Source organism: Thamnophis elegans, chromosome 9, assembly GCF_009769535.1.
Source record: "Thamnophis elegans isolate rThaEle1 chromosome 9, rThaEle1.pri, whole genome shotgun sequence".
In the NCBI taxonomy this organism is placed as follows: domain Eukaryota; kingdom Metazoa; phylum Chordata; class Lepidosauria; order Squamata; family Colubridae; genus Thamnophis; species Thamnophis elegans.
The window spans coordinates 65,598,526-65,611,206 of NC_045549.1; the positions used below are offsets into that span (position 1 = coordinate 65,598,526).

At 41.4% G+C, this 12,681-nt stretch overlaps 1 protein-coding gene across 1 annotated transcript in view; it reads left to right on the plus strand.

Moving 5' to 3' along the window:
• Positions 1-12,681, plus strand: part of PPAT (phosphoribosyl pyrophosphate amidotransferase) — a 61,326-nt gene that overhangs the window by 31,444 nt on the left and 17,201 nt on the right. The window contains exon 2 of the mRNA XM_032224600.1: positions 12,245-12,311. Coding sequence (XP_032080491.1) covers positions 12,245-12,311 — 67 coding nt within the window. The remainder of the gene's footprint in view (positions 1-12,244; positions 12,312-12,681) is intronic.

The following is a 12,681-nucleotide window of genomic DNA, read 5'->3' on the forward strand; positions in this document are numbered from 1 at the left end:
TAGTGGGAATCGAACCTGGGCTGTATTACATATTAGGCAGTTATATTAGCCACTAAGCCATACCAGGGATTGTGACACAACACACACACACACACACACACACACATATCACAGAAAGGAAAACACCAGAGCCACAAAACCTGGGAGGAGTCATGTGACTGGGTGGGAGGGAATGATGTTGAGTTGGCCACACACACACAGGTTTTGAAGCTCCCAGTGTTTTCTTTTCTGTGGGAAATGAGTCCAAATGGCTCTTCAGGTGTTTAAGGTTGCAGGCCCCTGGTATGGGAAATGACCTTGAGGAATGAGGGGAAGAGCTGGCCACCAGACAAGAGACCATTGCAGAAGTGTATGTCGTTTTCCCCTAATATAATAACCTCCTTAAATCTTTAATGTTGCTACCCGTCTCAGGAAAACAAAGTAATTCTACTACTGTATTATACATGTCCCCCCCCCCTTATAAATCTGAAGTATTAACAAGGGCTGCTAAATTAGCTAGCTATACTGGTACCATGCACACTTAAGCCAATCAATATCTCAGCCAGTGACATCAATTTTCATAGCCTCAAGTGCCTGAATTGTCTCGATTTAAGTTTCTCGATTCCTCAGCTTTTGATTACCTCAGTGTTTTACCAGCTTTTATTCACCCACCTCTATAGACTAAGAGGAAAGAGGTTCAGGATAGCCACACACCTAACATCTCTCAGACTATGCCCACCAGGTTAGAAGTTGATAGGTTTAATTCAGCAAGATTCTGTCCATTAAGTATAGGCAATTAAAGGATGGAATTTGATTGGATTTTGCTCTGTTGTCTCTAAATAGCAATAGCAATAGCAGTTAGACTTATATACCGCTTCATAGGGCTTTCAGCCCTCTCTAAGCGGTTTACAGAGTCAGCATATCGTCCCCACAGTCTGGGTCCTCATTTTACCCACCTCGGAAGGATGGAAGGCTGAGTCAACCCTGAGCCGGTGAGATTTGAACTGCCAAACTGCAGCTAGCAGTCAGCTGAAGTGGCTGCAGTACAGCACTCTAACCACTGCGCCACCTCGGCTCTAAACGAGCTTCTCAGTTGGGCAGGGACACACAAAACATTTTCCAATACATTTTCTCTGAAGGCAATAATTCAGAAATAGGTGCTAATCAGAGGTGGAATTTAGCCGGTTCAGACTGGTTTGCTAGAACCGGTTGTGAAAATCGTGGATGGGCCCACCCACCCATCCTGGCTCTATGTCGGTCTGTTTAGGGACGTTTTCAAGCCGCGCGCCTGTGTGCAAGCCTCGTGTGTGATCAAAATACATGCACGGAAGGCCTAGGGCAGGTGTGTATGGGGCGTTCACATTTGTGAACCAGTAGGGAAAGTAAGTGAATACCACTCCTGGTGTTAATAATCTTGCATTTTATATTTCCTAACAAACCTTTGCAATATGTATGTGACCTATACAAGTTTATTTGTGGAGGAGGTTGTGACAAATGGTATGCACAATCATGCACTCAAAACTCCCATATTGGGTTTGTGTGTGTGTGTTTTAGTCCTCTACTTGCACCCTCCAACAACCTCCAATATTATGGTCATGCCACTAAAACAGTAAAAAGGAAAACAATCCATTTCACCCCCTCTCACATGCTGCCTTTCATTACCTAGTTCAATAGGCCTGCAATGGGAAATAAACAGCAATGGATTGGTAGAAGCCTCTTCTCCTTCTCCTTCTTCTTCTTCCAATGTAATTGAGACTTCGCCTGGAATTATAAAGAAGAAAATATGTGTAGGTAGGAAGGGCATAGAGTGTTATATTGAAAAACACCTGATTCTATGCTACTACATATCCATCTTGGGAATGCAAAAGGCTCGATTAAAAACCACAAAATTTAACATAGCCATAAAATTGTCCTGAAGCATGAACTCTTGTAACGTCAAGGAGTACATTTGATAAACTCAGTTAGAATAAATCATGCTTAAGCTACTCAGAACTGAAAATAAAAGAGAAGAGGCATAAATAATGTATGTTATTTATGTACCGTATTTTCACGACCATAAGCCGCACCGGATTGTAAGCCACAGTATCAGTTAATGTTAATTTTTTAAACTTTTTTCACATATAAAGCGCACCGGGTTATAAGCCGCGCTCAGAGACCCGGCTCCCCTTGGTTCCTCATCGAATCACATGCGCAGGTTGCAACTGGAACTCCGTCTGCCCGAGTTGGGGCATTTTCTGGCTTGGGACGCTCCGGCGGCTTCTTCGGGAGGCAGCCCGCCGGCTTCGGCGAAGGCTGGGACGGAGAGCGCGGCGACCGTGGAGCATGTGCAAAGTACTTTCGCCTCCACGCCGGCCCCCCTCACCGCGCGCCGGCCTTCGGGGATGAAGGGGCAGGACTTCCCGGGCGGAAGGCATGCCTGGCTCTGCGGCTCCAGCCCCGGCACCTTTCGGCCGAGCCTCTCCCGCCAGGTGGCCGCCTTCCTCCGCTGAGCGGCCCCGTGCAGCCACGCCACCCCGGGAGATCGCCAGCGCGGGGGCCTGGGGCGCCGCGGTCAGGTTGCTCTGTCCTCTCCGCCTCCCGCGCCTTGCCCGCCGCCCGCCCAGGATGCTGACCTACTGCCATGCCTCGCGCCCGCCACTGGCCCGCTCCTGCGCCTCCGCTGCCGCCGCCGCCGCCCTGCTCAGAGTCCTCTGGCTGCACGCCTGCTGCGGCATGCCCCATGTCATCCGCATCGGTGAGCCAGGCGGGGGGGGATGGGGGCGGGCAGGGCGCCCGGGTTGCGGTCCCCGAGGCGGGTGGGTGGGCGCACGTGGCAGGCGTCGGCTAGCGGGACATTTCTGGCGCGGGAGGCTTCGGGCTCCGCTGCTCTCCCGGCTCTTGCCCGGCCGGCGTGGTGTGCTGGGAAGACCGGCGCCGCACTGGCCACCCGCGCGCCCTTGACCGGCAGCGCAGAGCCGGCTGGGGCGCGGAGCGGAGTTAGGCAGGGCGACTGCCGGGGCGGATGGGGTGCTCGGCGCCGGCAAATCCTGAAGGGCTGCGCCGGTCTGCCGTCCCTTCTTGCGGCGGCGGGGGTGACGGAACAGCCCAGTCTATAGGGGCTGGGAGCTGGGTGGCTCTCTGCTCCGACTCAGAAAGTAGCGAGGTTGAAGGGAGAGACCCGAGGGACGTGTGCATGCTTGCGAGCTTCAAGTTTGAGCGTCGGGAGGGAGAGATTTTCGATCTTTTTTCACACATAAAGCGCACCGGGTTATAAGCCGCACTGCCGGTTTTTGATCAAATTTTAGGATTTTCAGTGCGGCTTATAGTCGTGAAAATACGGTACATTTGTGTGTACAGTGTGAAAATAAGATGGAAGCATGAACAAAACTCTACTCGTACAACAGAATGTAAGAGAGACACATTGCCAGACAAGTTGCTCTAAATCAGTGGTAGTCAACCTGGTCCCTACCGCCCACTAGTGGGCGTTCCAACTTTCGTGGTGGGCGGTCGGGGTTTGCTGTAACTCTGCTTTATAAATTTTATAAAGTAAAGTTACTTCCCTACTTTATAAATCACCATTATTGTGGAACTGGTGGGCGGTTAGAAAATTTTACTACTAACAGTGATACAAAAGTGGGCGGTAGGTATAAAAAGGTTGACTACCCCTGCTCTAAATAAAAGAATAGCATCTCCTTACTTTACTATCCCTTCTGCACTATAAACAAATTAAGTTTTAAATTAATTGCTCGAATAGGTCCAGCTTTTAATTGAAGTGATTTGGAACTGCAGCGTTTAGTTCCCAGTCTACAAACATTTTAAAACTGCTTAAAGTTAGCCTGAGGTAAGGATTATATCCAAGAAACTGTCATTAGAATAATGGTAGAGCCATTAGCTCTTTCTGCAGATTGGACTTGGGGTAACTTTATTATATGCTACGAAGTGAGAAGCCATTCAAGTCATACCTGAGAAGTAATCATATTATTTCAGCTTTTAATTAAACAGAAATGTGATGAAGTAAAGTCTAGCTTTTATGAACAGCACCCAATTACTTGGGGGGGGGATGGTTCCCACATGCTACATAACCCCAAAAATGTTTCTCATCCTTGATTTAAACTGGTTATTCTAAGCAGATTTGACTTCTCTGAATTATAGGATGTCCCAGCAGTGCTACTGCAATATCTTTTGAATTCCCATTCAATTATAAAGGCTTAACATTTATTTACAAAGTAGTTGATAACCTGGCATTGCCCGTGTATTTATTTATAGGGAGAAAATGTCCAGACCAAACATAATTTTTAATGTTGGATTTTCCTCCTTACCCTTGTGGAGTACTTTGAAGCCATTAACCATGGTAACTCCTACTGCGCTGTATAGTAGAAGCCATTTTAAGGCACAAAAGGCTGTATCTTAACAGAATACACACCCTGGAGGGTGTTAGGGATGTCTTACCCCCACAGTATTTTTTTACAGAGAGTAAGTCATCTGTGTACCAAGTTTGGTTGAAATTGCTCCAGGTGTTCCAGAGTTATGCTGGAACATACACACACAGACAGCTATTTTAGATAGATAGATAGATAGATAGATAGATAGATAGATAGATAGATAGATAGATAGATAGATAGATAGATAGATGATAGATAGATAGATAGATAGATAGATAGATAGATAGATAGATGATAGGTAGGTAGGTAGGTAGGTAGGTAGGTAGGTAGGTAGGTAGGTAGATAGATAGATAGATAGATAGATAGATAGATAGATAGATAGATAGATAGATAGATAGATAGAAGAAAGGAGGAGGAGGAGGAGGAAGATGATGATGTATAGACAGTATAAAACTGGAAACCTGAGTTAAATGCTTCCATCAGAAATATTGATATTTTTCCATCTAGGAACTCTACCACAACAATTTAAGACTCTTATAAACTCCAAAATTGGAGCTGCCACATTCTCTGAATCAAATCCAAACTACAATTCCTTTTTACTTTACAAATACCATATTATTTATTCATTAAATGTATTTGCTGCCCATTCCACTTCCAATGCAACTATATCTTAGTGTTCGTTTGTGCAAGGAGAATTCTGATCCTTTGTTAATTGTTGAGAGTTTTTCTCCAATCAAGAAACACTTGGCTAAATAATTAACCCCATGGCTGCATAATAGCTAGCTTCCCTTCATGATAAACTGTAATAGTTTTTATTTATTCTATAAACCAACATTTTGTGAGATATGGAGAACCCAAACAGAGTCTATAGTTGCATAACAAAAGGAATTGTGTCAGGCCAGATTGGTTAAAAAAGACTAATCAATTTGAGCACTAACACTTTCCCCATGGGCTGATAATAATCTGTGAAACAATAGCTAATAAATTAATTGCATAAGCATTTGTACAGAATTCATTTTACTCAGCAGCCCTGGACAGTGTAGGAAACACCACATTTCATGAGGCTTTCTATTTTCAAAACATATGACTGATTCATGGATTGGATTGATGTGATATGATTAGTATTCTATCAATGTTATGAAGATTGTACGTCTTCTACATCAATGGGAATACAATAAAACCCCTCTAGTAAAAGAATATAGACAAACAAATCATCATCATCATATCATCAGTCTGATGGCTCCAGCTCATCCATCTGAAGGCTGTGTAGGAAGTCAGCACCCACCCCTCTGCTAGAAAAATGAAATATTTTAGGAAATATTAAAAAGGCAGAATATTATATTTCCCTGGGTGAGAAATGGAGAAATGTTTTTAGGCAGGAAACAGACTCACTCTTATAGCCACCTATCCTCCTCAATAGCCCACAGCAGATATCTACACTTAAGAAATAAAGAAGATACCTAGGTATATTCATAAGCAAATGCCCTCACCCAAGATCCAACAAAGTTAGGATTAGTCCTCTACCCATCTCACCACATGGCACCTGGAAAGATTACATCACCCAGCAAGGCTCAACCAAGCCTGGGACTACGGACAGCCTACGGAGTTGCCCCTACATGGCTCTATGGGAGTCTGACAACCAATCAGAATACAAGCTCAAATTCAAAAGCCCAGAGAGAGTATAAAATTTAGGCACTCTCAGCATCTCTTCCCTTTTTTTCTTCTTCACCCAACATCTTCAAGGCATGGGATCCTGTCCACTATTAAAACCATCTTTCCAAGCAGCCACCATGTCTCCAGTGTCTTTCTCCCCCTTGGAACTGAACCCAGAAGGACATTTCTTCCAACAGCTGTAAGAAAGAACTCCATTCTTAATAGTTTATAGAAGATTGGGTTCAATTACTACATAGAAGTTGTTCCAAAGTATGGCCAATGTGTAGCCTCCATCTGCCCTTTACCCCATGAAAGTGTGGCTCATTTTTACCACAGTTATTGACAACGAGGGAGGAGCCATTTCTCAAGATCATCTGAAAGTGCCATTACGGTACTGATTTCTGCAAATGCCACCTTTCCTTCTGCGTAGCAGTCTACTTTCTTAAACAGAGTCCTTCACTCTTTTATGTATCAGTAGACAGTATTTTAGGGAAGAAGGGGGAAGGGAAACATGCTTTTGTTCACTTAGTGGCAACCAATTAGATTCAACTCTTTGATTTGGATTGCGGGGAAATTTTCTCTAGGGCTAGCTGCTGTAACGTAATATCTTTATTTAGAGATTTTAAGAATATTAGGTGTGAGTATGTATGTATGGTGGGTTCCTGCCAGTTCTAACCTCTTCTGTAGAAGAGGTTCCACAAATCTACAGTGCCATTTAGAACCGGTTCCAGCTCCCTCCCCCTGCCTGTCCGCACATCATCAAGATGAAGAGCGAGAGGAGGAATTCTGGGAGTTGAAGTCCAAAAATCTTAAAGCTGTCAAGTTTAAACACCCCTGGGTTTTTTCTAAAGGGTTAGGGGTGCAAGGGTCTTGTAACTTGACAGCTTTAAGACTTGTGTACTTCAAATGCCAGAGTTTCTGAGCCAACATTTTGGTTGCTAAGCAAGAGCTTAGTTAACTGAGTTTCACCACATTTTACAAGTTGGCCACGCCCACCCAGCACTTGGCTGGCAAGCCACTCCCACCCAGTCACATGGCCAACAAGCCACTCCCACAAAGCAGGCCACACCTACAGAAGTTCTAAAAATTTTGAAACCCACCACTGATTATATATATATATATATATATATATATATATATATATATATATTAGTAATTATCTAATTATATATACATATATATATATTGTATATGTGTATATATAATTTGTGTGTATGTGTCTGTGTGTGTGTGTGTCTGTGTGTGTATGTATGTAATATATATATATATATATATATATATATATATATATATATATATATATATATATATATATATATATATAATTTATATATGTAAGTTGGAATTGATAAACTCTGAAAACAGAACCAGAAAATCATCCTCAAAACAAACCCTTTATTTTGACACAGGATTCAACTTGTGGGGTTTTCCTCTCTTTTCCTCTCTTTTACTGCATTGTTTTGCATTATTTAAAAAAATCAGTGGTTTATTAATTTAAAACAAATTCACATGCTTTCCAAGGTTTATGCAGACTTTTTTTCCCCCCTCTTTCTTGTTAAAATCAGATATTTAACTGAGAATCCTCTAAAGAAAATGAAACACGTTCAATTACTTCCCTGATCATGTTTTAAAGGAAAAAAAATCTTCTTGTGATTATAAAACGATACTCGAAAACTCCATGAAATAATAATTTACACATGCTCTTATTTATTATCAAGAAATACTTTTGTCCAAGTGGCTTGATTTGGTTAATTTCTTTTTTTTTTTTTTTGCTTTCTCAAATAATATATTTTTGGATTTCCGGCAGGCAAGCAAAATACATCGCATACAAATATGCAAAACTCTTGTGAATATAGTTTTTTAGAAGGTTGCCATCTCAGCAGTTGATTCACCCTTTAAAAGAACTTCAACGTGCTTTAAATGTTTATAATGTATCCCCCCTTAAGCAAGATAAGGTAAATTTCTTGGAAAAACAAAATTTCAAAAGGGACAACATGTTTCCATCCCTGCTAGCAGGTGATTTGCATTTTTGGTCCTTTTGCTTAAATTCTAGCAGGGCACGAACAGAACGACAGAAATGTATATGTAGATATAGATACATTTATTACTCAGTAGCTCGGCATTTTCTCCTCAAACCTAGCAACGCAACTATAAAACAGCACAAAATGTTACACATAAAGCAGCAATAAACCCAGCAGAAGTTTGCAGGCCCTTAGTCTTTTATTTTTTTTTGCTTTTGTTTTTCTCTAGAGGAATTCGGCTTAGGAAACTGGCTAGCTCCAGCAGCTGGTTTAACTTAAGTTTATGTATTTATAGAAACATTCAGGAACAGCCACCCTCCTCCTAGTCCTCTCTCCACCCCCGCCTCCTTCCCTTCCCCAAGAGACACACAGATAAGGGAGCGCATTAAGTCGGTTTGTTCCAACTATGTCATCTGCAGTGCCTTGCATGGGTCTGAGGTTTACAAGCTTTGTATGTATTTTAGATAACAGCAATAAGAAAAAAAAAAGAAGTTTGGCGTGATTGTTTTTTTTTTTTTACCTTCATTGTTCTCCTTGGTGGCATTTATGATGTCATTGGCTGAACACCTGCCGTTCTCCTCCTCTGTTAAGTGGGTGACAGGTTTATGTTGCAATATGGCATCCAGCTCATGAAAGAACTTCATAGTCTTTGTAGTATCCCCTGAGTTGTGGGCATATTTAACTGTCCTATATTCATATTTCAGGTTTTTATACTTTGCCCGACACTGTTTCCAGTCTCTGCAGATCCCCAACTCCTGAAGCCTTTTAGCAATGTAAATAAATATCCCTTTATTCCGTAAGGTCCCATGGAGTTGCTTTCTGATATTTTTTTCTGACCAGACGCTTAGCAAGGCTTTAACCTCCTCCTCAGTCCAATGCCTTCCTGCTCCACTCTCCATGTTGAAAGTGACCTGGAAATGATTCACTATTTCTAGCCAAGATTGCGTTTCCTAGGAAACCAGACGGCTGATTGTCAGTAAGCTCCACAGAGATGAAAGGATCCAGTTTTACTGGCTCAAGCTGCCTGAGGGGAGTAACTTGAGAAACTGCCAAATAAGCAGGTCCCGTCTTAAGAGGCAGAAAAATAAAGCAGCTCGGGCAGAAATGATTGCAAAGTCTGTTAATCATTGGCACCCCCCAAATAAGCTGTTTTCTGCTTTGCAGAAATTAAGCACAATTCCAGAGATGGAATGCATGCTGTAACCTTTGTTATGCAATGGGCTTTAAATATAATCTCTGCTCTTAATGTACATGAGAGCTCTAAATAAGCCTCCCTCCATCTGGCCCCCTCCAGAGGCATTGGATCACAAGCCTGGCTGGATGCTGAGGATGATGGGAGGTGTTGTCCAACGTATGTCAGCGTATAAATTTGATGCATATGTCAGATTTATATTGTTCTGTTTGTTTCCTGGTATGATTTGATTGCGTATGATTACCTATGACTAAGTGTTGTATCTTATGATTCTTGATGAATGTATTTTTATTCTCCTTATGTACACTGAGATCTTATGCAACAAAGACAAATTCCTTGTGTGTCCAATCACACTTGGCCAATGAAGAATTCTGTTCTGTTCTATTCTCCTCCATTCTATTCTACACACACACTAAACACTGTAAACTATGATTTTGTTTGGAATGAAAACATTTGATTTCCTTGATTCCTTGAAACTTTGATTCTCTTCAGATTCGCTAGCAAATAATGCCTTCAGTTTTGTGAAATATTTTGTTTGTTCACATGGTTTAGTATCCCTTTCAAAACTGTGATTCATAATTTCACACATACACATACTTACCCTTCTCCTAAATGCTTGATTTGCCTTCACAGAGCCTTTTGTGATTCTTAACTAATGGAGTCACTGTACTTTGAATTCTGAGCATTCAGGGATATTCAGTAATAGTTCCACGTCAATAATCTTCTGAGTGAATCAAGTATAATATGCTAAAAGCAAACTAAGGAAATTTAAGTTCAAGTTTGTGTGGAAAACACGTCTATATTCTTTTTTGTATTGTCTAGAGCAAATCCATGACATCCTTTACAAATGCAAGATTCATCTTAATAGAAAATGAGATAACACACACTGCAATACCAATTTTAATTGGTTTGCAAATTATTTCAATTAAATTTTCATTTTCCGTTTTATATATTCAAATAAAACATTTCATTAAAATATTTATTTGAATATAGAAGATATTTTGGAAAGAGTCATACATTCTGTAGATATATATATATATATATTTGTATATAAATGGTTCTTTTTAAGTGTCTTCCTCCCCCCCCAAAAAAAACATCTGGGTTCTGTAACTATCTCAGGTGCTAATTGAGTTCTCCTGTGTTAATGCCATACTTGCCCAACAAAGGAACCTTGGTATTCCATAATACTTGGAAGGTGTTGCCATGGCAGCTAAATAACTAGCCAACAGATTCATATTACAGGATTCTAAGAAGGAAAAGGGGAAAGGGGATGCCTTTTTTCTCTCTTCCCCCACTAAAGATTCTTTAATCTAGTATTTTTGATGGAATGCTTTGAACCTGACATCCCAGCGAACGTGGGGTTCTTCAAATATAATGGGAACTACGGCAATGCTTAATGGAATTCTGGGAATTGTGGTCCAACTTGATATGGAAGGCATCAAACTGGGAAATGGTGCTGTAAGCACTCTTATGTCCTATTGTATTGTATTTGTATTTGTATTTGGTTTATTTGTATGCCGCCCTTCTCCAGGAGGGACTCAGGGCGGCGAACAACTCAAAGGGGAAAGGGAACATAAACAACAGTACACATAATTAAAATACACGAAAATCATACAGCCATACCAGTCGAGAGGGGAGGGGAACTCATCAACCCCAGGCCTGCCGGCACAGCCAGGTTTTGACGGCTTTCCGGAAGGCCTGGAGAGAGGTGAGGGTCCGGATCTCCGCGGGGAGTTCATTCCAAAGGGCCGGAGCTGCTACAGAGAAGGCCCTCCCCCGGGTAGTAGCCAGATGGCATTGGCTGGTGGACGGAACCCGGAGGAGGCCGACCCTGTGAGATCTGACGGGTCTTTGGGAGGTAATTGGCAGCAGGTGGTCTCTCAAGTATGCAAGCCATACCTCTAATATAGTAGAGAAAGCGACTTCCGGGGGGAAATGGCAACTGAAGACTGACTCTACTAAAAGCACAGCCAATAACCATGGTGGAATGAAGAGTCAGTAAATAAACCACCTTTTTTTTAATTGCTCCCTGGACAATGAAGAGACTTGAGGTTACCCAGAGTTGCTCCAGAGAGTTCCTTCTCATGAGAATACTGCAAGACAGCAGTCTCCAGAATTAGAGTTTTGGGACCCAAGGGAATAATCTTTTTGCACAAACCACGGTCAAAATAAAATAAAATTGGGTACACACACTTTCTTTACAAATCACTTTCAGAAAATGCTTGTTAACTCTTTTAGGTTTTAGGAATTTTGGGAGCAACACATTTCAAAACAATCGTTGAGTTTCTTTCAAACCTTAATAAAAGCAGTTTGAAATACAATTTTAAGGATTTGTTTTTTTAAAAAAATGGGGTGGTGGATAAGCGGCAAAAAGGTAATTAGAAGTTTGATTTTGGGGAGTTACAGGTCCGGATGGTTTTGGAATTAATAAGGTTTTGGAATTAATTATAAGAATCCTTCCCATGAGAAAATGCTTTTGTTTTTAGTTATGACTCTAGATATTAAGACCTTGGAATTCTGGAATATTTTTTCTTCTCATGAAAACCTATCCTTGTCTAATAACTATGAGGTCTATGGAAACCAAGTTAAAGGGTGTATGTGGACCAGGATCATATATTCAACATTAGAACTTCTTTTTCTTCCTAGTATATTCCCGCAGGTACAGGATCCGCTTTTCGGATCATTGAACGCCACTTTCACCATTCAGCATTAGAACTTACCAGGAAAATGATCTTCCCAATGAAATATTGCAGTGTGAGAACTTTTCTTTTAAAATTTCAATCAACCACCTCTTTTTACATAATGTTTCTTTCCATCTCCCTATTCCCACAATTGTTTTCGTTTATTGTTGTTCTTCATGTGTGGTTTTGGTTTTAGGAGGAAGAGTTATTTTCTTACAATTTAGAAAACTTTTTTCAGATCTTGGGGTCTTCACAACACCTGTAAAAATCCTTCAACCATGAATGGCACCTTTTGGGTGACATAAAGATCCAGTCTCAGAAATACAGGTTCCTTACCTGCTCTTCCTTTTCTCATAGAGGCCAAGAGAGTGCCGGGATTGTGACAAGTGATGGAGAATCAGCCCATTCTTTCAAAGTGCACAAGGTAAATATTATCTGGCATTCCTCAGGGGCGAAGGGAGGAGGAGATACTTTAGAAGATGTTGATGAGTCATTAAACGGTGTTAACTTTAGCTGCCTCATAAATAGATTTTCTTTAGAAGGAGCTGTGCCCAGCCTAGTACTTCAGGGGTAAAAAAAAGAAGATGTGGAGATTACTCTTAATTTGTTTTCTCTCTTTAAATATGAATGCTGTAAGAACTCAAAATCAATCTCTCTCTCTCTCTCTCTCTCTCTCTGAATGATGTAAATAGGAGAGTCATCTATGCATGATTTTGACACTCAAATCAGTGGTGGGATTCAAAGTTTTTACTACCAGTTCTGTGGGTGTGGCAGGGGAAGGTTACTGTAAAATC